The 21,408-nt window shown below is 43.3% G+C and overlaps 2 protein-coding genes across 3 annotated transcripts in view; both read right to left on the bottom strand.

Moving 5' to 3' along the window:
* The window catches only part of LZTR1 (leucine zipper like post translational regulator 1), a 34,240-nt gene extending 33,860 nt beyond the window's left edge, over positions 1–380 (bottom strand). For both annotated transcript variants that reach the window (XM_084301995.1, XM_084301994.1), the window contains exons 1-2: positions 184–380; positions 16–78 (exon numbers count right to left, since the gene is read on the bottom strand). In XM_084301995.1, coding sequence (XP_084158121.1) covers positions 16–78; positions 184–359 — 239 coding nt within the window. In that variant the 5' untranslated portion in view covers positions 360–380. The remainder of the gene's footprint in view (positions 1–15; positions 79–183) is intronic.
* Positions 381–3,130: 2,750 nt separating this feature from the next.
* The window catches only part of IPO9 (importin 9), a gene marked incomplete at its 5' end in the record, with an annotated part of 31,149 nt that continues 12,871 nt past the window's right edge, over positions 3,131–21,408 (bottom strand). The window contains 17 exons of the mRNA XM_084302127.1: positions 3,131–4,236; positions 4,809–4,885; positions 5,701–5,802; positions 6,290–6,409; positions 7,913–8,046; positions 9,168–9,334; positions 11,106–11,381; positions 12,686–12,814; positions 13,703–13,851; positions 14,076–14,302; positions 15,064–15,223; positions 16,887–17,026; positions 18,009–18,115; positions 18,255–18,353; positions 19,051–19,202; positions 19,715–19,773; positions 21,278–21,378. Coding sequence (XP_084158253.1) covers positions 4,126–4,236; positions 4,809–4,885; positions 5,701–5,802; positions 6,290–6,409; positions 7,913–8,046; positions 9,168–9,334; positions 11,106–11,381; positions 12,686–12,814; positions 13,703–13,851; positions 14,076–14,302; positions 15,064–15,223; positions 16,887–17,026; positions 18,009–18,115; positions 18,255–18,353; positions 19,051–19,202; positions 19,715–19,773; positions 21,278–21,378 — 2,310 coding nt within the window. The 3' untranslated portion in view covers positions 3,131–4,125. The remainder of the gene's footprint in view (positions 4,237–4,808; positions 4,886–5,700; positions 5,803–6,289; positions 6,410–7,912; positions 8,047–9,167; positions 9,335–11,105; positions 11,382–12,685; positions 12,815–13,702; positions 13,852–14,075; positions 14,303–15,063; positions 15,224–16,886; positions 17,027–18,008; positions 18,116–18,254; positions 18,354–19,050; positions 19,203–19,714; positions 19,774–21,277; positions 21,379–21,408) is intronic.

The following is a 21,408-nucleotide window of genomic DNA, read 5'->3' as shown; positions in this document are numbered from 1 at the left end:
CCCCCCCGTTCTCACCCGTTATCCCCTCCGAAGACGTAGATGGCGTCCCGGTAGGCCACCACGGTGTGCTTGCTGCGCCTGCGGGCAGCGGGGAGCAGCGGTCAGGGACAGGGACAGGGACAGGGACAGGGACAGGGACCCCGACCCCAACCCCCCCCACACCCCCCGCCCCCCGCCGCTCACCGGGCCCCCACGAACTCGTCGCAGGGCGGGAGGCGGCGCCAGCGGTGCACGGTCTCGAAGGGTCCGAAGTTGAGGGTGAGGTACTCCACGCTGTCCGAGCAGCTGTGGTCGAAGTCCACGCTCGGAGCCACCTTCGAGCGCCCCGCGACACCCGCCGGGGCCCCCGCTGCCGCCATGGCCCGTAGCAACCGGCGGGGCCTCGCTGCCGGACTACAATTCCCGGCGTGCCCCGCGGTTCCCACTCACGGCTCGGCAGCGGGGCCACCGCGGGACTACAGCCCCCAGCATGCCCCGCTCCGTGAGGGGGCGGGGGGGCGGCTCGGAGGCAGCTTGCGGCGCTGCGGCTCTGAAGGTCGCGGGTTCGAGTCCCGGGCCCGGCGGCAGCGCAGGGGTCGCGCAGAGGCCCCGCGACCCCGGGCGGTGGCCACAAGATGGGGCCGGGCCCCGGGGGCGTCAGGGTCGGGGTCGGGATCGGGATCGTGGTCGGGGCCGAGCCCAGCCGCCCCCAGCAGCAGCCCCAGGCCCCAGCTGCCCCCTGGTGGAGGGGCCCCGCTCCCTGTACAAGCAGAAGCGAGGCACGGTTATACAGGAAAAGCTTTTATTCGCTGATACAGAAAAAAAAAATACCAAGAACAATACTCATCAGTACGCACAAAGCTTCTTCCCAGAGTCACACCTGATCTATTTACTATTTAAATTATTTTCTGCGGCTATTGGAGCTGCGTTACTTTAGTTAAATAAAAGCCAGCGTGCAAAGCCCAGGCAGAGGCTGGCGGCCCTGCTGGGGCAGCCGCGGCCCCGTCCTTCGTTTTACCCCACACAGCTCCTAGCACAGCCTCCCTAACCTTTGGTGCCGATGGGTTTAGCTCCTTCCCAACAACACACAACAGATCCAATGGGTGTTGCACACCTCCACACCAGGCCTTAGAAGCATTTCCACAGCAGCCGGCATCGTTCGGCCCGAGCAACCTCCTCGAGGCACACCGGCTCAGGCTTCAAAGCCCACAGCCTCCAGCAAGCACTTTGTGGGTGAAGATACACCGTGGAGTTTTGTTAGGAGATAAGAGAACACGGGGAAAGCAGGACGAAGGTGTATGGGACCACAGAGGGTTCCTTCAAACCCTCTGCCGAGCACTGTGTACTCGCACACCCCATTTGGCCTCTCTGTGAAAAGCTCAAGGCAGTACTTCTTGCCAAAAAAAGCATCCTGCACGCCACGGTATGCTGTGGAGCTATGCCATCCCTGTGCCCACCATGCACAGATGGGCACGAGACCACCTCCAAGCTTGGTCTCCAGCCCCAGAGCTTATCAGAGCTCCTGTACGGTGGCACCGTGCCTGCTCAAGCTGCGGGAAGGGTGCGTGCATGTGAGCCAATGCTACAGGCAGATCAACATCTGCAAATCAAAGAGCAGCTTCGAACCAACACTCAGGAGCTCTAGCAGGACCTGTACAAGACACTTCTCATCGTTTAACTCCTGGGACCTTGCAATCACCATGAAATCCTTGGATTCCTCAGTTCAAGGTTGAGGGATGGTATCAGTTACACAAGGCTGCTCCCATTTTTCAGAGCCTTGCTTAAACCTGCCACCCAACATAACATGCCTGAAGGATGACTGTAGCCAGCACCACCAATGCACACACCCAGCAACATCACCCGAAAGCACACAAACCCCACCAGCACCTCTCCCCAGACCTGAACAAGACCCATTTCCCACTGACATCCTAAGACACACCCCAATGCTTTCAAACATTTGACATTCACTTACCTCAAAGGATGGATAGATGACTGTTAGGAGCCCTGCTGTCAATGTATGGGCCAAACTGTAGCTTTTTCATTCTATGACTTGAAATGGAGTTTAGATTTTGTCTTCACCTCTGCTCTGCTGACCAGTTTTGATGCAGCATGGGCTCATTCTGGTGTGCAGGGGGGAATGTCAACTACTAGATGGTCCTACCTGTTCCCAGGGCTGGGACCAGTCACTCTGAGGACGCTTGATCCTTCCCAACAGCTATCAGGATATATCAATGCAGCCATCTACGTCCAGAGACTGTTTAAATTAATGTGTTGGCCCCTTTCAGTGAAAGCTATGAGACACAAAAACGTCTCAAACGAAGTTCCTAATTGACTTGAAAAATATATTTAAGTAGAAGACAGAGCCACAACGTTCCCAGCAAAGGGAAGGCCATAGCACAAAGTTTAATTGTATATCCTTATACACCAGAGAATCCACAGGGAAGAAAGATACTGCAACACAACTGCTTGGAAATTTTTGATCAGAGCTTACACCTTATTAGACACAGGCTAAAGAGGACAAAGCCACACACACACACAAAAATTAGCCTCAGGATCTCCTTCTCATAGAGCTATTCATACAAAAAAATATTGAGGACTCAAGCTTGAGCCAGACCTGCAGGTCTGCAGCAAACTGTGGCAATTCCCTCTATTTCTGCCTATTCTCAGGCACAACAAGAGGAAGCTGAGTGGGAGAAGGGAGCAATGTCCGCTTTACAATTTGGGGTTATTTTGCCACAGATGCTAAACAGGTTGTGCCATCTTTGTCTGTTAAGAAGTTAATTTATTATCCCCTCCTGGTAAAAAATGTGAAAAGCTATATTCTAAACTAGACCAGTAAGATACATAATTACTCCATCTCTTTGGAGGTTTTCAGATACAACTTCAAAGCATATTATTCCACAAAGGAACAGCAAGTACCTTTCTTAAGAAAGGAAACTCTATAATGGGTCAGCCTTTTTCTTTAAAGCAGAAGAAGATGTATCCATTACAGGACTCCCTTTCTGTTTTAGATTACTCCTGTGAAATACCCTAACATCCTCCAGGCGGCACATACAGAAAGTTTTCTAAGGAGAAATATGTCTTTAAAAAGTGACTTCAGGAAACATGTGCAATTTCCTTTTAAATCTGTTTTATAAGAAGGATACCAATGTACATTTTAATAGTTTTATTTTCATTTTCCCCAAGAGGGAACCAAAGGCAGAGAGGTGTTGTGAGATACATCACGCTGTTCTTATGGGTAAATCAATTTGCAAATGTTATTTTACCACTCTATAAAAATACACACAGGAGTGTGAAGGAAGCAAAGTAGTTCAGAGTGGCTGTCATGGAGCAAATATCTTAAATACAATCAGTTTTCTTGCCCTAAAAATCGTGGCTCTTTGTGTTCCATAAAACCAAAGTCTTTAGTAGCCACATGCCACAGGAACAGAGATTTAAGTGGTAGCTTCCTTTGAGCATGTGCACACAAAAGCATTAGTAAAGAACTGCTCCCATGGGACTAGACAGTAGATGTGAGCAACAAAGCCCCATCCACAGCAGGAAAGAAGATATGCATCTACTTTTATTGTCTCAGCTTCCCATCCAAACTCCTGTAAACTGGTTCCATACCATTCAGGCATCTCTGATAAGAGTCTATAGTTCTATAAAAAGAAGTCACACTAAGATCGAGATATTTACCCTGTATGTGTTATGCGAGTGCGAAGAGGAACAACCTTCCAATTTCTCAAGATACATCCAAGCAATCTGTAAGTGACCCAATTCCTTTCTCTGTCCAGCTGTGCTGTGTGAAACTCAGTTAAGTGCCTCTTCACAGGTAGAGACAGTTTGCTTTTAAAAATATTAAGGACACATTTTTAACTTTTTTGTTTTTTTAAAGAACTTCCTGGAAAGTTACTGTGGAAAATGAAAGTGCTCCCATGGTGAGACCAACGTGCAAAGCTCTATAGACTTCCGTCTTTGCTGCTTTCTTAGTATTCCTTCCCTTAGCAGATTCGTTAAGATGAGGCTCAACACGTCGCAATGAGGCCCATCATCCACCTGTAACAAGCAGGTAGACACTGGAAAATGTTTTATGTTTAATCATAAAACGTGGAATAAGCCAAAAAGTATGGTTCAGATATGATCAGTATGGTCTCTTGAGCGGGGTTATATACCAATGGCCTGTAACACTCGCTTTTCGTTCTCATTGAGATGGTCTGAAAACATTGCATAGCAGGGCTGCTGTGCAAACTGACACAGGAAGTCAGTGAGATAGGCCTGAAAGGGAGACAGAAAGATCCAGTTAGCATCACTTCACTTCGCAAATTCTGCTTCTTTCAAGCACCCAAAGGTAAATGCGAACATGCACCCAACACAAGGGGACTGCAGGGAACAGAGAAGCAATGCAGAAGGGAGCGAGGTGGCAGAGGGGAAAGGCCGACAAACAGCTTCCAGGTGGTGCTAAAAGCAGGAGCAAAGTATGGCACAGGGCCTGTGACTGGATGGGAGCATCTCCAAGGGGAATATGACTCTGTAACATCCAATCTACTTTTCAGGAAATAGCTGTGAAGCTCATGGGTAGAAGTCTCATCTCCCTCTATTAAAGAAGTTTTGCTCACTTCCTTTTCCAAGTTATAGATACAATATGAAAAAATAGCTCCAGGCATTCTTTGGATACTCGGCACTTTCCAAAGCGATCTCACAGAACTGAGTACATTTGGGACAACCATCATTAATTGGTGTTTCTGGTGGTGTCTTGCAGTTTTGTTAGAGTACAACATAAAAATAAATAAATTCACAAGGAATGACAGGAATCTGATTTAAAAATAATAATAATTCTAGAGCATCACCTGGAGATCTATTTGGTAAAGAGGGTCCTTTAATGCATCTGGATCATCCTCTTCATCATCTTCATAGTAATCCTCATCTGTCAGAGGCAAATCAGCAGGTTTTAACAACAAACAGAGCAAAGTGTCTCAGGATGTTCTATTGGACTACCATTGAAATCCAAAGATCCACAAAGAAATAGCTTCGGCACTGCTCCATCAACAATTTTGTATCCAGAATATTTGCTTCTTAAGTTCACGTGGTTAGGAAAAAAAAATACATCCCAGAACAAGAAGGGTCGCAGCGGGATTCTCAGGGAATGCAGAGGTGAGATGAGCATACACAAGATACCAGACAAGCAAGTTTGTTAGTTACGTGCACTATTAATCTTAAGCCTTGATCTTATGCCAGGGTGACACATTTCCAGTTCTGTGCTAATGTAAGAAGTCTCCCTTACTGTATCAGCCTGTAAGGTTCTCCCCTAAGACTATATGCAAACTGGGGAGGAGAGGAAAGGAGATACTATACACGCTCTGTCTGCTTTATGCGGCAATTATTTCTCAAGATCACTCCACAGGCAAGTTCACCCACTGCTATGACACTGTCATTCCATCTCCATCACCAATCTACTTCTCCATCTTTGAGCACCAATACTCTCTTCTGAAAGAAATACCTGCACGAACCTCACAGCAATGCAAAGCCTACACAGCATCCAAACTCTCATGTGACAAACAGTCATTTAATCAGTGTGTTCTTCAAAGACATGTCCCTCTCACACAGGAAAAAAAAAATCCACCTTATTCAAAGTCCCAGTGTATCTGCTTCCCCTTGCCTGCTATCAAGGAAAGAAAACTAACTAGAACATCAGCAACTCTATTTTAATCTGGAAGTAATGACCTTGAAGTTGTTACTTACCATACTTGTTTGTGGACAGAATATCTGATAAGAACTGTCCTGCTAAGCCTTCATCTTCATCCTCATCTTCTTCCTGATCCTCCCACATATCATTTGAATCATCTGTTAAAAAAAATAAATAAACCTAGAAATAAACAAAATACAAGGCGCCCGGTCTATCAGTCATTATACAGGGACTGTATAGGTTTTAGGCAAACATCCCTGCTTTAGTAGATGGGCAAAGGGAAAAAGCTGCAACCACTGTCATCTCCTTGGAATGACTGACTCAAGAATTGGAGCTAAGCAAAAAGCAGAAGCAAGAATGTATCCCCAAACAGGGAGGAAGAAAAGAAAACTGGATATACCAAGCTAGGATAATTTTAGTGGGATATGATCAGATCCCATCTTCCAGATAAAGTGACCCAAGATAATTTCCAGGTATAAGAATACACAATAGTGACTGATCTTATCTTTTGGATTACTATTTAAACCTTTGTAATTACAGGAATAATATTTACTATTGTCAGCTTCTTATTACTGCAAATACTTCTGAAGAGATTAAAAAGCAGATTTAAGCCATGCAAAGAGGAAAACCAACCCCCTGTTTTACCTTGACTCCAATCTGCGGTTGTCTGTCGTGATGCATTTGCTTCCATTGCGTTAGAAAGTTCATTTATTATTAATTTTAAGATTTTTACTAACAAAGGAATGTTTGTCCAGCGTTCAGGATCTATAAGAGAAGAAAAGTACACATTCTCACTGCTTTTCATAAAAGTTGTTTAAAAAAAAAAAAAAAAGCCTTTTTTGTTGATGTTGTGTTGCTTTTTGTTGTTTTTAATTTTACCGAATGTTTAAAATGCTCACAGGCAAATAAAACTTCCAGTTTATTTTGTTTTTCCTTTTTTGTTTGTTTTTTTTTTTTTGAGGAAAACAAGACAGACAGAAGCAAAACCCAAACATTCCTTCCCATTCCTTTTGTATACCTTCACAAGCTTCCAGAAGTCTCAACTGCAATATGAAATCCTGCATATTTTGAACGAAGAGAACGCATGGTTAAAATCTTCACAGTTGAATGAGTCTGTGAGTATACTCAATGAAATCACAGTTACAGATGACTTCATTAAGCATTCTTCTCTGAAGTTATCGTTGCGGGGCTAGGAGTGCTTTCAAGTAAACGAGCTGTGCTGCACTCCCACGCCTGGCTCTCCTGCTTACCTTCTCTGTGAAGCTGCAGGCTCCCACCTTTTCTCACCAGGGTTTCTGCTGGGTTTAATTATGACATAGTATTTTTGTCCTTAATTACAAAAGTAAAGACCCTATCAAATAAATGAACTGGGAGCACTAATTTTAAACTTTGTTCTCAAACGCTAGCAATTACCATTTTATCTGATCTGACAATATTTGAGTTTGCTGGTTTGTTGGTTTTTTTTTCAAGCAAAGAGTAATAAAATAGCAGGTGTTTTGTAACTGCTGCTTACCTCCGAAATGCCTAGTGCTTTCCCTATTCATTTCCCTGGTTGTCAGCTTAGTTATTTTTGAAGCATAACCACATCACCACATTTGTCCCGAGCATACAGCAACTGAAGGCTCGAAGAGCACTGACTGCGAGATGGGCTGCCAGTAACGTGTGTGAGCATCACACAGCAAGCTGCAGAACCCAGCTCTCCCTCCCCAGAGGGAACTGCCCAGCGCTCTCTGATTTAATGTCTGCATCTTTCTCTAAACAGTAACCTCTGATCAAAGATCTCAGGTGCAACCAATTCAGTAAGACAAGTCTTATGCAGGACACTGGTCAAGATGTCCTGAGAAGTGATCTCTAACTTGTTGACATCACTGCAAATATTTGTTAGTTTGTCTCATGAAAAAATATCACTTTTTTGTTTGTTTGTTTAATCTTTATGTTTACTAAACAAGTTTTCCTCTGAGAGAAGCTACTAAGCATCAGGATATTATCAGTTTATCTCATTAGATGGAACACGATGATGCGGAACAGCAGCGAATAACTCTCCATCCCATGATCACCTCAGCCCCCTAGATAAAGTCAGAAACAGCAGGAGTCTTCCAGATCAGTCTCTCAAGGACTAGGTACATTAAGCACCTGATGTATGGATTAGTTCTAAAAACAAATCTCCCACAGCTCTACGTGACCTCGAAGATCCATTTTAAGGCCATTCGTAGCCTCCACTAACATTAAAAAAAAATATCTGTTAAGAACAGCAGAGTAATTACTTACTTTTGGCTGATTTTGATCGTGTCCGTATTCCCTCATCCATATTAAATATTTCTTCTCCCTTTACCCTAATGTCCTGAAGTCGCTTGTCATCTGTGTTGATGCCATACTGGAGAAGTTTACACAGTGCTACAGAGCTAGGGAGTAGGGAATAAGAAAATTACCGATCAGAATTTCTCAGAACTACCTGGTTTATACAGTGAACCGTCGATAGGAAACAAATCTCCAGAGCAGGCATTCAGCTGCCCCTTGTGCACCAAGAACAAGCATTACAGAATTTTCCTATTTGTCCTGCTTTTTGTCAGTATCCAAAACTGGACTCGCCACTACTGGACTCACCACTACTCGGATGATACAGAGACAGCATTGTACAACAGAGTTTAACCTCGTTCTCCCTGTCAGCTTCACCTTTGGCTTTTCCCCACGGCCAAAAGCAGCTCCAGAGAACCCCGCAGACAGCCCAGCCCTGCTCTCCCTCGGAGTGGGGATAAACCACAGCTCTTAGGGACAAAACAGACTACACGTGATTGAAAACAGCAAGAACACTTATATTTTAAAGATGCTTTTTCTTATTGCTTATGCCACAGTCTATTGGGCTGCCTTGTAACAATGACACTCCAGCACATAGCAGGATGTGAGGTGGCAGCTGGCGTGACCCCCTAACAGTGTTCTGTTGGGCTTCTCACTTCCAGAAAGTCAAAGGCATCAGCTGTGACAAAGTTTAAATACCAAGCATTTTGTGCTTTGGAACATTGTACTCGGCCTCCACTGGAACACAAGTGTGCTCCTGCAGGGAAAGGGAAAGAAAACTGTGTTGCAGTTTCTTTATTGACTTTTTAAGAGCTCATTAAATCACCAGATTATTTTAGGAAACCCTCTACAATACCCTGAGCCTCTACCATGGTCTACAAAGGGGATTTCATGGCCTGAAACTATTCTCATCCCATTCACACGAGTTCAACATTAAATGCAGTCCTGTGCTTGCAACAGCCACCCCTTTCCCGTTGGGATCACGCTGTTCCTGTACAGAAACACGAGGCAGCGAGAGAAGCACTCAGAGGAAGAGCAGGGATTGCTCCAGTTACCACAGCTCTCCTGAGCCAAACTGACAGGGCACAAAAAAATTTCCTCCTGTCCTATGCCTGCACACGAATCCGAGCCTGCAGCAGCTCCCATTTCCCTCACCCCCAGAGCATTAACTGCAGTGGGATGATCACTAAGCTAACGTCAGTGCATGGATCCTTACAAAACGCCCTACCTGACTTTGCCTTCGTACTGCCCGTAGAACAAGTGCTGCCGGCTCATCCATTCGGCCATCACAAACTCCAGGGCAGGCTTGCCAGTCGGTCCGGGGAGACTGCACAGGAACTCCAGGAGCGGTTCCAGTTGGGAGTGAACCAAGTGAGCAAACACCATAATTAAGGACTGCAAGGGAAAAAGGGAAACGTTAGCTGTACATAATTTAACAGCTGAAAATGGTTTTATCAAATATTCAAGTCACTGAGTGCCCTGCAGGAATGTAGACCGTGCTCACCAGCCCCGAGAGGTAAAGGAAGTACAACCAGCTGCGAGGAACACAGATGTGTGCTGCAAAGCAGGCAAGAAAAGCAAGAATGCTATTACCAGCAGCAGCGATATTTAACTCCACAAAACACACTACAGGAATGAATTTATGCGTGCCCATGCTCTCAACCAGCAAACCTTCCTAAAGCAAGGATTAACAACTTAAAAATAAAAAATAAAAATAAAAAATCGGAGGTGGCAGGCTTCTGACTAGCAAAATATCACAAGCCAACACGCAGATACCGCAGGTGCCCTGGTCTGCTTGCTGGACCACATGCTGCACACGTGGTCCTGTACACACAGAGCTCAAAATCTATGCATGTGTAACACAAATGTCCCAAGATCAAGCTAAGATCCACAGCCAGAACCCACAGGCTCTTCCCCTTTCACCCATGGTACCCCATCCTCACAGACCACCTTTCTCTCATATCATCGCATCAGAATGCAGAAGCACTTCTATTTTGAATGTACTTCAAACACAAGTTTTTGGGTTCTAAACTGCAAGATTTAAAAAGGTATTTACAAGACATAGTTTTACAGTCCGTCTCCTAAAGACCAGGAATAGAATCCACATGCTGCCTGTATCTAAATATCAGTCTTGAGGTCTGACATCACCTCTACAGGCTTCCTCAGGGAAAAGCTGTCCCACTCCAAAGACCCATCTCAAGACAGGGGAGAGATTTAGCATCACGAGAGGCTTGTTTCTCTTCCCCAGGTACAGGGGCTTCATGTAACTAGTTCAGATTTAAGCTTCTGGATCTTTTAAATCCCCAAATGGACAAAGTGAGAGCCCTTCTGAACAGTTATGAACAAACAATGTTTCCCAGGGGGGAAAAAAAAAAATCAAGGCTTTAAGATAAAAATCTGTACTGACATCTGAATGACCTTCCTGCTTTGCCATGTGCTGGCTTGAAAAATGCACATATAAAAATCAGAAATGCGCCCAAGATGAAAGGGTTAGAGCAGATGAGCCTCAGCCAAGTGCTTCACTGAGGGCAAAGGTGGGATCTTGCCAAACAACGGGACCTTGCAACAGGGCCAGCAAATTGCCTTCCCACAGCTGCGGCTTGGAAATCAGGGCAGGCATCACTTGCTGTTCCACATTAAGGGCACAGACAAGAAAGACAGGATGAAGAATAAAGACTACTGGCATAAAAATGTTCTATAAAACCATGTGACTAAAAGTAAATCAAGCCTAGAAGTGATTGTGAGGCTCTTGTCTGGCCTGATGCAGGCCAACTACACCTCCTGTCACCAAAAGTTCACCTTGTCTCAACTCCAAGGTATTCATTCATTCTAGGAAAAAAACATAGAAACACCTGAAAACATGCTTTTGCCACAGTATCTCTACTTCAAGTTCTAAAGGTTTCTTCTAAACGTTCACTGCTTGCAAGCACAAGGTCATGAGAGACTATTTAAGGTGCATTAAAGCTTACCCAACAAGAACCCAACTTACCGAGTAATCTGGACAACTCTGTATGAATAAAGCAGGCATTTCCCTGACTGCTTCAGGGGACGTGCAGAACCTCCAATTGCACTACCATAAATAATCAGATACACAACTAAAGAAAAAATCTGATCATTTTTTCCTCCAACACTTCTAATTATTTTCCTGTGTGCCTGGCCTGCTCACCTGCATTACACTGAGCGTCTCCGCTTGTTGCATTTTGCTCAGGATAGCTCTCAGGATCTGGTCCAGGTTCTCTCCCAGCTCACTTCCTGCTTTGGAAATTAAAGTGGAGACCAGCCTGCCCACAAAGGCAGCAGTGAATTCTGACGTCCTTGGATCTAGAAGCTGGCTCACCACCTGCATCACATACCACAACCCATTGTGGCCTTGCTCATCATGCCACTGCGCAATTTGCTCCAGCGCCACCGAGACGTACGCACGCAGACACTCGCCGCCATTCTAAACAAGAAAGTGATCGTGTTAGGATTTGCCTTCCTAGCTGTGTGGAAGAGCAACATGGGAAGACATCTCCTTTAACCACTCCCCAAAACCCCTTAGCCAAGATGACAACAATGGGCAAACTGGTGGCACTGTGAAAGATTCAACATCTCTTGTATACAATAAAATGGCTGCCTGGATTTCAAAATAATTTAAAAAATATTTCAAAATATTTCCGTTCATTATGAAGACAGTCACTCTTCACCTACCCAAACATCATGAGGATCACCTAGCAAACACAAAGTCAACCTGAAATAGTTATGTTTGTGTTGGTTTTGTTACTCAGAGAAATTCCAAGAGATTCTAACAAGTGAGAGATGAAGACAGCAAAGTACAGCATGAACAAAACAAACCAGCAGCCAAGCTGCAATCTTAAAAAAATCTTCTCAAAATGAAGATCCAGCACAGCAACCAGTACACTGGTCTCCACCTTCTTCTTGTTGGTCTCTAATCTATTCTTGCTGGTATGTTATTTATGGAAAGCCATTTCAATGGTCCATGTTCACATGACAAAGGGGATCTTGCACTAAAAAATCCCTGTGTAAGGAAACGAAATTATCTTTGTTATTTAGAAGCCAGCTAGTAGACAGAACGAGAAGGCACTCTGCACTTTTAGCTTCAGAAGTTGTGTTTTTTTCCTGCTTGCTTAAATACCCTAAAGCCACCACCAGGTAACAGCAGAGGTAACAAAGGTAAGCACTACCACTGTGAGATGAAGCTTTGCTATCTCTCCATTCAATAAGTGGCTCAACCAAGAATAAGTTTGCCCTCTCCTTCCCATCTTTTTCCACCTACATGAGTACAGGAGAAAACTGCTAGAAGCAGGGTGTAGAAGAAGGTCTTTTGCTTCCCCATGCCTGAGAGTGTTCCTGCAGACTGCCTCTGCCATTCCTAGCTGTCATGAATGTTATTACGAAGGAATGTGAAAAGCAGTAAGTTTTCTAAGTTTTAGGGCTCCTCCAGAGCCCTGAAATAGGAAAAAAAAAAACAAAAAAAAAACCAAGGCTGCTGCTCTACTCACTCTGATCTTCCAAATTAAGGAATGATTGGTAAAAGTCATTGCAAGTACCCAAACAGCAATGCTTTAAGGACAAACTGCAGGTGGGGGCCTACAGATAAATTGTAGGCAGCTCCTGAGGAGCTGCCAAAATAGCCATGGGCAAGCAAAGCCTGGGCTCCCTTGAAGGTTTTGCCAACTGTCTCATTTGGTCACCTCTCTTGAACTCGCCTAGCCCTGCTGTTCTTACCACTCCCTGCAGTGTTACCTGCATGGTAGCATTGTCATCTGTGTTCAGGCTGCACTGAGCCACTGCAGGGAATGCTTGGCAGATCAGGAGCTGGGACAGAGGAGGTTTTGTGTTCCTCACAACTGTGGTCAATATATCAATAGAAGTCTGAAAGGAAAACAGAAACAAAAGCACTGTTACAACAGAAGCCACAGTATGTGAAGTCAGCATCGGTCAGCACTGCAAGCACCAAAGTCATAAACAGGAGAGATGTGACCCAGTACTACCATCACATCCTGACTTGACAAACTAGTCATTTATTTTAAAATCAGAGGATCTTGGAGTCATGCACCCACAGTCCCAGTATCTGACACAGACACATGACACTATGCACTGTAGAAGTTCTTAAGGCAGTTCAAACATTAAAAAGCAGTTTAAAACAACTTAATATGGGAAACAGTTCCACAGGGATGTACAGTATCCTGATATACAGTGATCAGTACAGCCAGAGAACTGTTCTAGCTAACTTGATCAATTTTGCTTTTATCGATTTAAATTTAATTACCTACTATTTATGGTATTTATGGGCTTACTTCCATACAATTATTCTATACAGTCAGTGCTTAACCTTTTATAAGTGGACTTTTTACAGAAGTGACAAACCTGTATAATTTATCTCCAGCAATTTATACAAGTCATGTATAAATCAGAAAAGGTCTCAGAAAAAAAAAGGTAGGGAATTGTTACACATCCTGCTGGAGAACATTCCACCAAAAAGGAAAGACTGTCACTGGTGAAACAAGGCTATGGCAAAGCAAAACAACTCAGGATATGCTGCAGAGATTGGAATAAGTCCATAGCAACAGTTTACTTTTGGAAACATCTCCCCCCACCTGCAGTTTGCCTTCTCTCCACAAAGAAACCTCTACCAAGCACTGAAGTCATTGTTCGAAAGCACTTTAAAAGCAGCCTTCCTGCTCTGCAGACCAACCATCCTGTATGTTAAAGAACAGGGAATCATCTCCAGCTAAGACCAGGTACCACTATAGCACTTACTGCACAAAGCCCTGCTGGGATCTTGTCAGCAGGGGCCTGCATGATGCTGACAAGAGTTGGTATTAGCCTCATCTGCATTGGACCCTGGCAGGCTTCTATCTGAGCTAGCTCCTTAAAGATATCTTGGGCAAGAGAAGCAACAACTGGATCTGGAGAGAGAAAGCACCATTTACTAAAACATGCTAACAAAGACATCTCATTTTTTGCTACTGCTATTTCAAATCTGCATAGCAGAAAGTTTCTCTTCTAGCTTTACAATATAAATTATAATGGAACGAACATTGATTCGTTATGTTTTCAGCACAGTGATAATCCTGGCCAGGATCCATTAGCAAAAACAACCGTACTTTGAAAACGTCATTTAAATGCATACCGTTGCTGTACTTCAAAAAGATTGCAATTGTGAAGGGGCAGATTTTGTTCTCCACGCTTGCTGTAAATGCTGGGTCTACCGTACAGACAATGCACAGCGTCTCCATCACAAGGTTGAGGACCTCTGAACTGAACTGAGTTGCCAAGTGGATCAGTCCGTCGAGAATGCTAGGAAGGAAAGGCTGCAACACGTGGGTGCTCTCAGAGATCTTCAGCTGGTCACAGTACCTAGGCAAGATACATAAAAACGTGCAGAACATATTTGAAGTGATTTATACATTTAACACTGGGTTATATATATATGAATGAATATTTCACCCCACCTATCCTTTTTCCTTAAAATCACAGGATCGTACAAGTTGGCAAAGCCCTCCAAGATCATCTGGTCCAACCATTCTACAAGAGTGTCACTGCTTACGCAGTGTTTAATTACTATGTTCTACAAGTGAGCTAGGAAAGATGAAACAATTTCAGCAATAACAAAATACCCGTGTCATTTCAACACAAATAAAGGCGAGTTGGTTGGGGGTAAGGCTGTGTGTTTACGTGTGTGTGTGGTTTTAAAAACTAATTTTCAATTTTTGCTTTAGAACCAATAGAGCAGGAGGTTTTATAGCTTCTTTACAAAAACAGGATGGAAAAAAGCAAGCATTCCTTATTGCCCTGATTTGCGCCACAAGGACAAATTATGTTATTCAGCCATCTTTGTGCCTGCATAGGACTAACCTGGTCCTATATGGTTGTTATCACTCCCTAGTTCTGCTTCTCTTTGGGACTGTATCCATTGTAACATTTTCCTGTAGCTAACTTTGAATCTCAACTTGTTATTCCTCATCAGAGTTAAGTCTACTTTGAACCTGCTCATTTCCACTTTTAATCTCATATTCATTCCATGTCATATTTTTTCTAATTGTTGTATTTTAAAGTACCACATTTAGAAGTGTAATGTATACCACCTGGGGCTTTGGAGTTTCTTCGCATTTGCTTACCCCCAGATGGCTCTGACTGCAGAGATTCGGACAGAAGGCGGCTGGGTTTCGTGCAGACCGCTGACAGTCGCTTGCAGGAACTGCTGGATTAATTCTGGAGACATCGCCACTGTGAAACGGCTGGCAGCCCAAAGAGCACGGCCCAAGAGAAAAGGAGACACTAAAAGAAAACCAACCAACCAAAAACAAAACAGTGGTTTTAAACTAAGTTTAATGAGTTTAAAATTACAATTGCTTCCATCTATTATCCAAAATCTTGTCACCCCGGTAGCAGAGCAGTTGAGTTATGGACACAGAAGACCAGTATTCAGGTAAATAATTTTTGTTCACGGATAGAATCCTTTTTTTTCTTAGTTACTTAAAACAATAATTTCTCTTCTGTTTAAAATTACTTCTCTCAACTAGATACACTTGAATTTGTTCATCAGTACAGCAATAAATGCTTACTGATCACCAGAACAAAAGTAGAAGGAAGAGAATGAAGGCTTTTATAGTAATTCCTACTAAAGTAGCTCAATATTCTGTCACCAAGAGAAGCAAACAGCAGAAGCTATGGGGAAGTTAGAAGAACAGACCATGTAAAAAGTGGTTTTTCTTCTATAGATTACTTCTCTGGTTTCCAGCCATCCCCTTACAGTTGCAGAGCAACGTTCAACAGCACCAGAGAGAGTGGAGTCATTCTCTGCTCCCTTGTTCTACACTTAGCTAGGTATGAGATACCTTTATCATACTTAACTCTTCTGCCTTTTTAGGCTGAGTACTCTTATCTGTTTAGGCTATCCTCAAAGAAATGGCATTCTCTATCCCACAGCACCTTTACTGCCATTATAATCCTGCAAATATTAATACGAGGACATCAAAAATTGCATGCAAAACGTGCAGCAAGAGAAAAACTTGTTTTTTTAAGCAGATATTATAAAAAAGAAGATTCCTTTGTCTTATTTACCATTACTGAGCACTGAACTCTCCTCTGAGAACTGCCTGTATCAACTCCAGGAGCTCTTTCTAGAGCACAATAGCTCACTTACAACCAACGCTACATAATGTGGATGTGGGTAAATAGATGTAAACAGCTACTGTCTTTTTATTTTTAAACACGCTTTACACTTTCTAATTTCTTCAATCAAAATCAGCTGTGAAGAAAAATAAAAACTACTTTGTAATCAGCTGAACAAATGTTTCTTTGATTATCCAGCAATTTATTTTTTTCTGCACTGACACAGCTTAACATAGACTCACTAATACTGCTCATATTCACCTGAACTTCGCAAATTTTGTTTATTTGCAAGGACTTTAGAAGTCCAATTCTCAACAACTCCTTTGACTTTTTGATGCTGATTTATGACAATATAGAAACCAGAAGCCTGGTTCCCACTAATAAGATCCTACTCAGCTAGAAATATTACTTGAGTTCATCTGCTATGACTAGCATCAGCCTCAGCTTAAAGAAAATGGGTTGTTATGGCACTGTAGCAATCTGAAGCCTGTTAAATACTGCTGGTGTCTTTCCCAGAAGCTGATAAAAGACAACAGAACAGATATTTTCCATAATTGCCCTTCCATCTCCAAGCCAGACAGGTTCAAGGATCCAGATAACTGTTTGAACTGAAGGCACAGTGGTTCACATTTAAATGACTTGCATTAGATTTTGTAGCATGTGTGCATCCAGAAGACAAAATGTTGGCCGTTTCAACACGTGCAATGTGCCCAACTGCACTCACACCACCACATGCACACAGAAACCTAATTCATCCAACGCTTCCATTTGTAAGTGATTTCCAAGGCACTTAGAAGTACTTGAATAATAGCCAGGGCCCACGTACCTGAGAGGTTGAGGTCTGCAAGAACGACGTTGGTCAGGAAGCCGTGCATATCAAAGTGTATCCGACCATTCTTCACACTGTCTGTAATAATAGACTTCACAGAGCCCAGGGCAAGCATACAAGCTTCATGTATCTTCCACCTGTAAAGGAATTCAGATGTTTTTAGGTGTTCCCCACACCATCATCTCAATAAATATATAAAAAATCTGAAGAAAAAACATTATTATCTTTTTTGGCCTAAGCTATCACAACTATTTTCTTGATCCTGAAGCAGAGAATTTCAAAAGACCAATTATTCTATGTGCAGAAGCAGTATGGTGCCCAGTACCTCAGTGATTTTAAGAAGTTTATTTTTAAATTACATTTTGTTAAGTAGGAGGAAATGGGGTTATGGGCAAATAACACTCCTCCTTGGTTTTGTCTGTGAAGTAAATAACCTCCTTTACAATTTATCACATTCAAGGCAGACAGGGACTCATGTCTGACTGCTCAGGCGTTCAGTTGCTGCTCACTATACAGAGTGGCTATTCAGACACTGATCTTCAGATCAACACAAACACTGAACTACTGCACTGTAAAACCAAGAGAGAACAGTTCTGGAACAGCAATCAGGTCCTCTTTCAACTGAGTGTTTTCCTATCCCCAGGTAATATTAAAAATTGTGACTTTAAAGTTCTCAAATTGAACATATGTATTTGCACATAGCACCTAAATCTCCTCTTTACATCACTAAAAACAAAAAACAAAAGATATGCCTGAAATTCTGAGCCCATTTAACTGACCAGAAAGCGAAGTTACTGTCAACATCTCTTCAGATCACATATAACCAATAACGGCTTCCAATGACATGTTTCAAGGAACTGTCAGGGCCTGGACAGAGGGAGCCTGGGACAGATAGTTTGTGCTAGGAGTGGCTGAAAGTCTGCCACATGAAGACTTCTGTATCTGGTCTGAGAGCTGCTGTACTTCCTTTTTCTTCTTCTTAGAAGTCCCCAAATGCAATCCTTGCCCATCAGCAGTAATGCCACAAGAAGAAAACGTGATTGACTTGTGCTGCACTCAGCGCTCCAAAACAGCCTGCCACTTTTATCACTGTCACTCCCTGCTGCCCCATCTCCTTACCAGTGCTCAGCACCGTTGTTTTTAGCCTGCTCAGCTTCCTGCAGGTGCCTGGTAGCTGCTGCAGCCAAAGCAGTGGCACTCTCATTCTGGAAATCAGCAGCCACAGCCTGCACAGAAGGAAATAATAATGTTTAATTGCACAGACTCTAAGAAACTGGACATTTCTCCAAATGCCCCACATAAAGCTAAATTCATTATTTATTATTGTTATTTTGGCTGCTTCTAAATGTGGAACACCTTTCCTACCAGCAAGAGATCTTGTGCGGCAATCCTCACAGTATATGAAAAAGTATCATCATCTTCATCCTCCACAAACTGTTGTGGATTTGCAGTCCAAACTTTTATCTGGAACAGAAAGGAGACAAGAAGGACACGGTGAATACCAAATTCAGAAGAACAAGTGTAAAAGACAGCTTTTCTGTTCCCAGTAACCTAACTTTTGCCAAAACTACTTTCAGAATTTCTCTGTCATTTTCTGTAGCTGATTTTTCTCATATTCTATCAGAGAAACCTTTGAAAAGAGGAGGCCTGCTCTGTACTGCATTCACCTTGCTCTACGGCTCCTCATTTGAAATCAGAATTTGACAAACTAATGACTGACCTGGAATCAATGCTACATGGCTTTATTTATAGATGAGGAACGGGAGAAGCAGATGAATCTTTAACAGAGTGCCTGTTTTTATGCATGCCTGCCTAAACAGGAGAAGCAGAAGATGGCTCACAGGCTTGGGAGGCCAGAAGGCATGAAGAATTTCAGTAAACATTATTTCATGCTACCCACACAATCCCTTCACTATCACAGAAACCTGGCTAGCCCTTTCAGCATAATAATCCTCATTTTCACTGTATATTCCTTCATCTGCTGTCCACATTATACTCTGTAGGAACATCTGGATGCTACTGCCCTAATTCCTGGCACAGTAAATTGACAGAACAGCCTATTAGATTACAGCAGCTTGCATTCACTGAAACACTTCCTAGGACATTAACTGTTTTAAATCTCCTATCTCATTTGCTTCCTACACAAGAAAAACATGCTCACCTGCTCCTCTGTGATCTGCATGTAAAGGAGGATGTAATAAATCAGCTCTGGCAAAGCCTTCTTCACTGTGCTCTTAAATTTGTTGTTTTCCAACAAGGCATGAACAAATTCAAATATGCTGAACACCAGATTTTCAAATCCCAATACTTCACCTGAAAAAAGAAGAAAGTGAAAAAAGCAACGTGACTGAATATGCTAACACAGAGAAAGGTAAAAATGGGTGCCAAATATAATTACAGACTGTTAGGCTGTCTGGCGGGGTGATGTTTATTCTTACTCCTGTACTAGCTAGGACAGCAGCAGCCCCAGGAGGATGTCTGACCTCATCACTTTCTGCTCTTTTCCCACATCACTGCACACCCCTCATTAAAAATGATCAAGCCCAACCTAAAACCTGTTCGGTTTTCTTTTGTCCCATTATGTTTACCTCAAAATTGCTGTAAACCTCACTCCTTGAGTCATTAGAAACCTTAAATTATGCAGCTTCATTGATCACAGTCAAATGAAACTTGGAAAGAAGTGATGGATGGTGTCGTAACAGCGTAAATGTACATTATCACAAACTCCTAAGGTGTTTCTGCAACTGTTTTGGCAACAGTAGTATTTAGGTAAGTCCATTCCTCTTCATATGAGAGCTCAGAAGTGCAGTTGAACAAGTTCTTACCATCGGAATCCACAGGATCCTCCACCTCCTCTGTATAATTTACTTCTGTTCTCACATAAGTAGTTGGAGTTAAGCAAACGTGCATTTCTGAGGAGCTGCATCTACTTAGGAATTAAAATTCCCATTAATTGAGATGTTTTCTTTCTTACAAAACACTGACTTGCACACACTCCTGTGCTTCAAACGGAAGACAAGCCACAGGAGTTCCTGACTTTGTCCACTGCCCAGTTTCAGAGACCATTTCTCCATCACCTGACAGATCCCCAAGATAATTTGATACACGTAAACCAAATCCTCCAAGGTAACCCAAAACTTCACCTGTATTTAAACTTTGCCAGAATGGAACCACTCAGACTCAACCTTCCCAGGGGACAAGGAGCCTATTCTAGACTTCAGTGCTGCTGAGGGCGAGGAGCCACAATGTGCTCCCACATGCTGCCTGGTGCTGGCTCTGCTCCTACACTGGGAGGTGGCAGAAAACTAACCTGGGAGCGGAGAGGAAGGAGGATTCTTCTGGGATAGTGAGCTGACAGATCCAACACATGCCAGAGCAAACCCAAGGGAAGGAAGGATGAGACTCCCCTTTTGCAAACAAAAACTATTTTGTCAGCTCAGCTGCCAGCAGAACTGCAGTGGGAGTCAGGACAGGAGGGGAAGAAATACACTATCAGCAATTTAGCAAACAGCTCCTTGTGTTTTAACAGGTGTCTTTAAAAAAATGCAGTAGGATTGTGAAACAAAAGACTGTCCAGGCAACTTTGGTATGAAAAGGTCAGATCTGTGCTCTCTCGAACAGCCATGCTTGTTAGATTACAGAGGAAAAATGAAATCAACCCTTGTGTTATTACTGCAACACACTGCCCAGTCCTGGTGCCAATTCAGAAAGTTCACAAAAAGCTACAAGAAGGCTCAGTATTCTGTAACTTACTGCCTCACTACAAAAAGCTAAACCAGCAACTTCTGGATTAACAATATGGAAAGATTTGACTTGTCGGTTTGCACGTCCTGGGAAAACTACCAACAGAATGCCTCTTTAACATAGCAGATTGTGCTGCAAAGTAATGACTAAGTGATAACATTCAAAATGCAAATCAAATTCAACTTCTGCAGCAAGCATAACCACTCATTCGTACTGCTGCAGTACGAAGGGATACTGTAGATTCTTCTTTAAAGTCTTTACATTGTGACTAGACATAGAATCGTTGGGCAGCTTGGGTTGGAAGGGACCTTAAAGACCACCCAGTTCCAACCCCCTGCTATGGGCAGGGATGCCACGCACTAAATCCGGTTGCCCAGGGCCTCATCCAACCTGGGACAACTTTCTAAGAAGGTAATTTTCAGTGAATAGTACCAGAAATACTGCAGATTGGACACAATTCTATAGCCTACTGTTGGTGCTCACGTCATTCAGAGTTGACTTAAGCCAAAAGAAACTTTATGGAGCCTACTAAGTAACAGATATCCCATAAATCTATCCAACAGACTCGTAGTTCTGGTCCTCGTGGCGTAGGAGATAGTTTGTCTTGGTCTAATCGAGTTAAAACCATTCACTGCAAAGGATATAAGGCAGCACTTTCCGTAAGGGTATTCCAGACGATGGGCAGGATCTGCTGCATCGACGAAACCATGTGCTTCGGGTAGTTCTTCACCAGTGCTGTCACAGCCTGGAAAGAAAGAAAAGCATCAGTCAGATG

This window comes from Netta rufina, assembly GCF_964035555.1.
Source record: "Netta rufina genome assembly, chromosome: 26".
In the NCBI taxonomy this organism is placed as follows: Eukaryota; Metazoa; Chordata; class Aves; order Anseriformes; family Anatidae; genus Netta; species Netta rufina.
The sequence above is the reverse complement of the archived record's forward strand: the minus strand, read 5'-3'. Positions and strand labels throughout refer to the sequence as shown.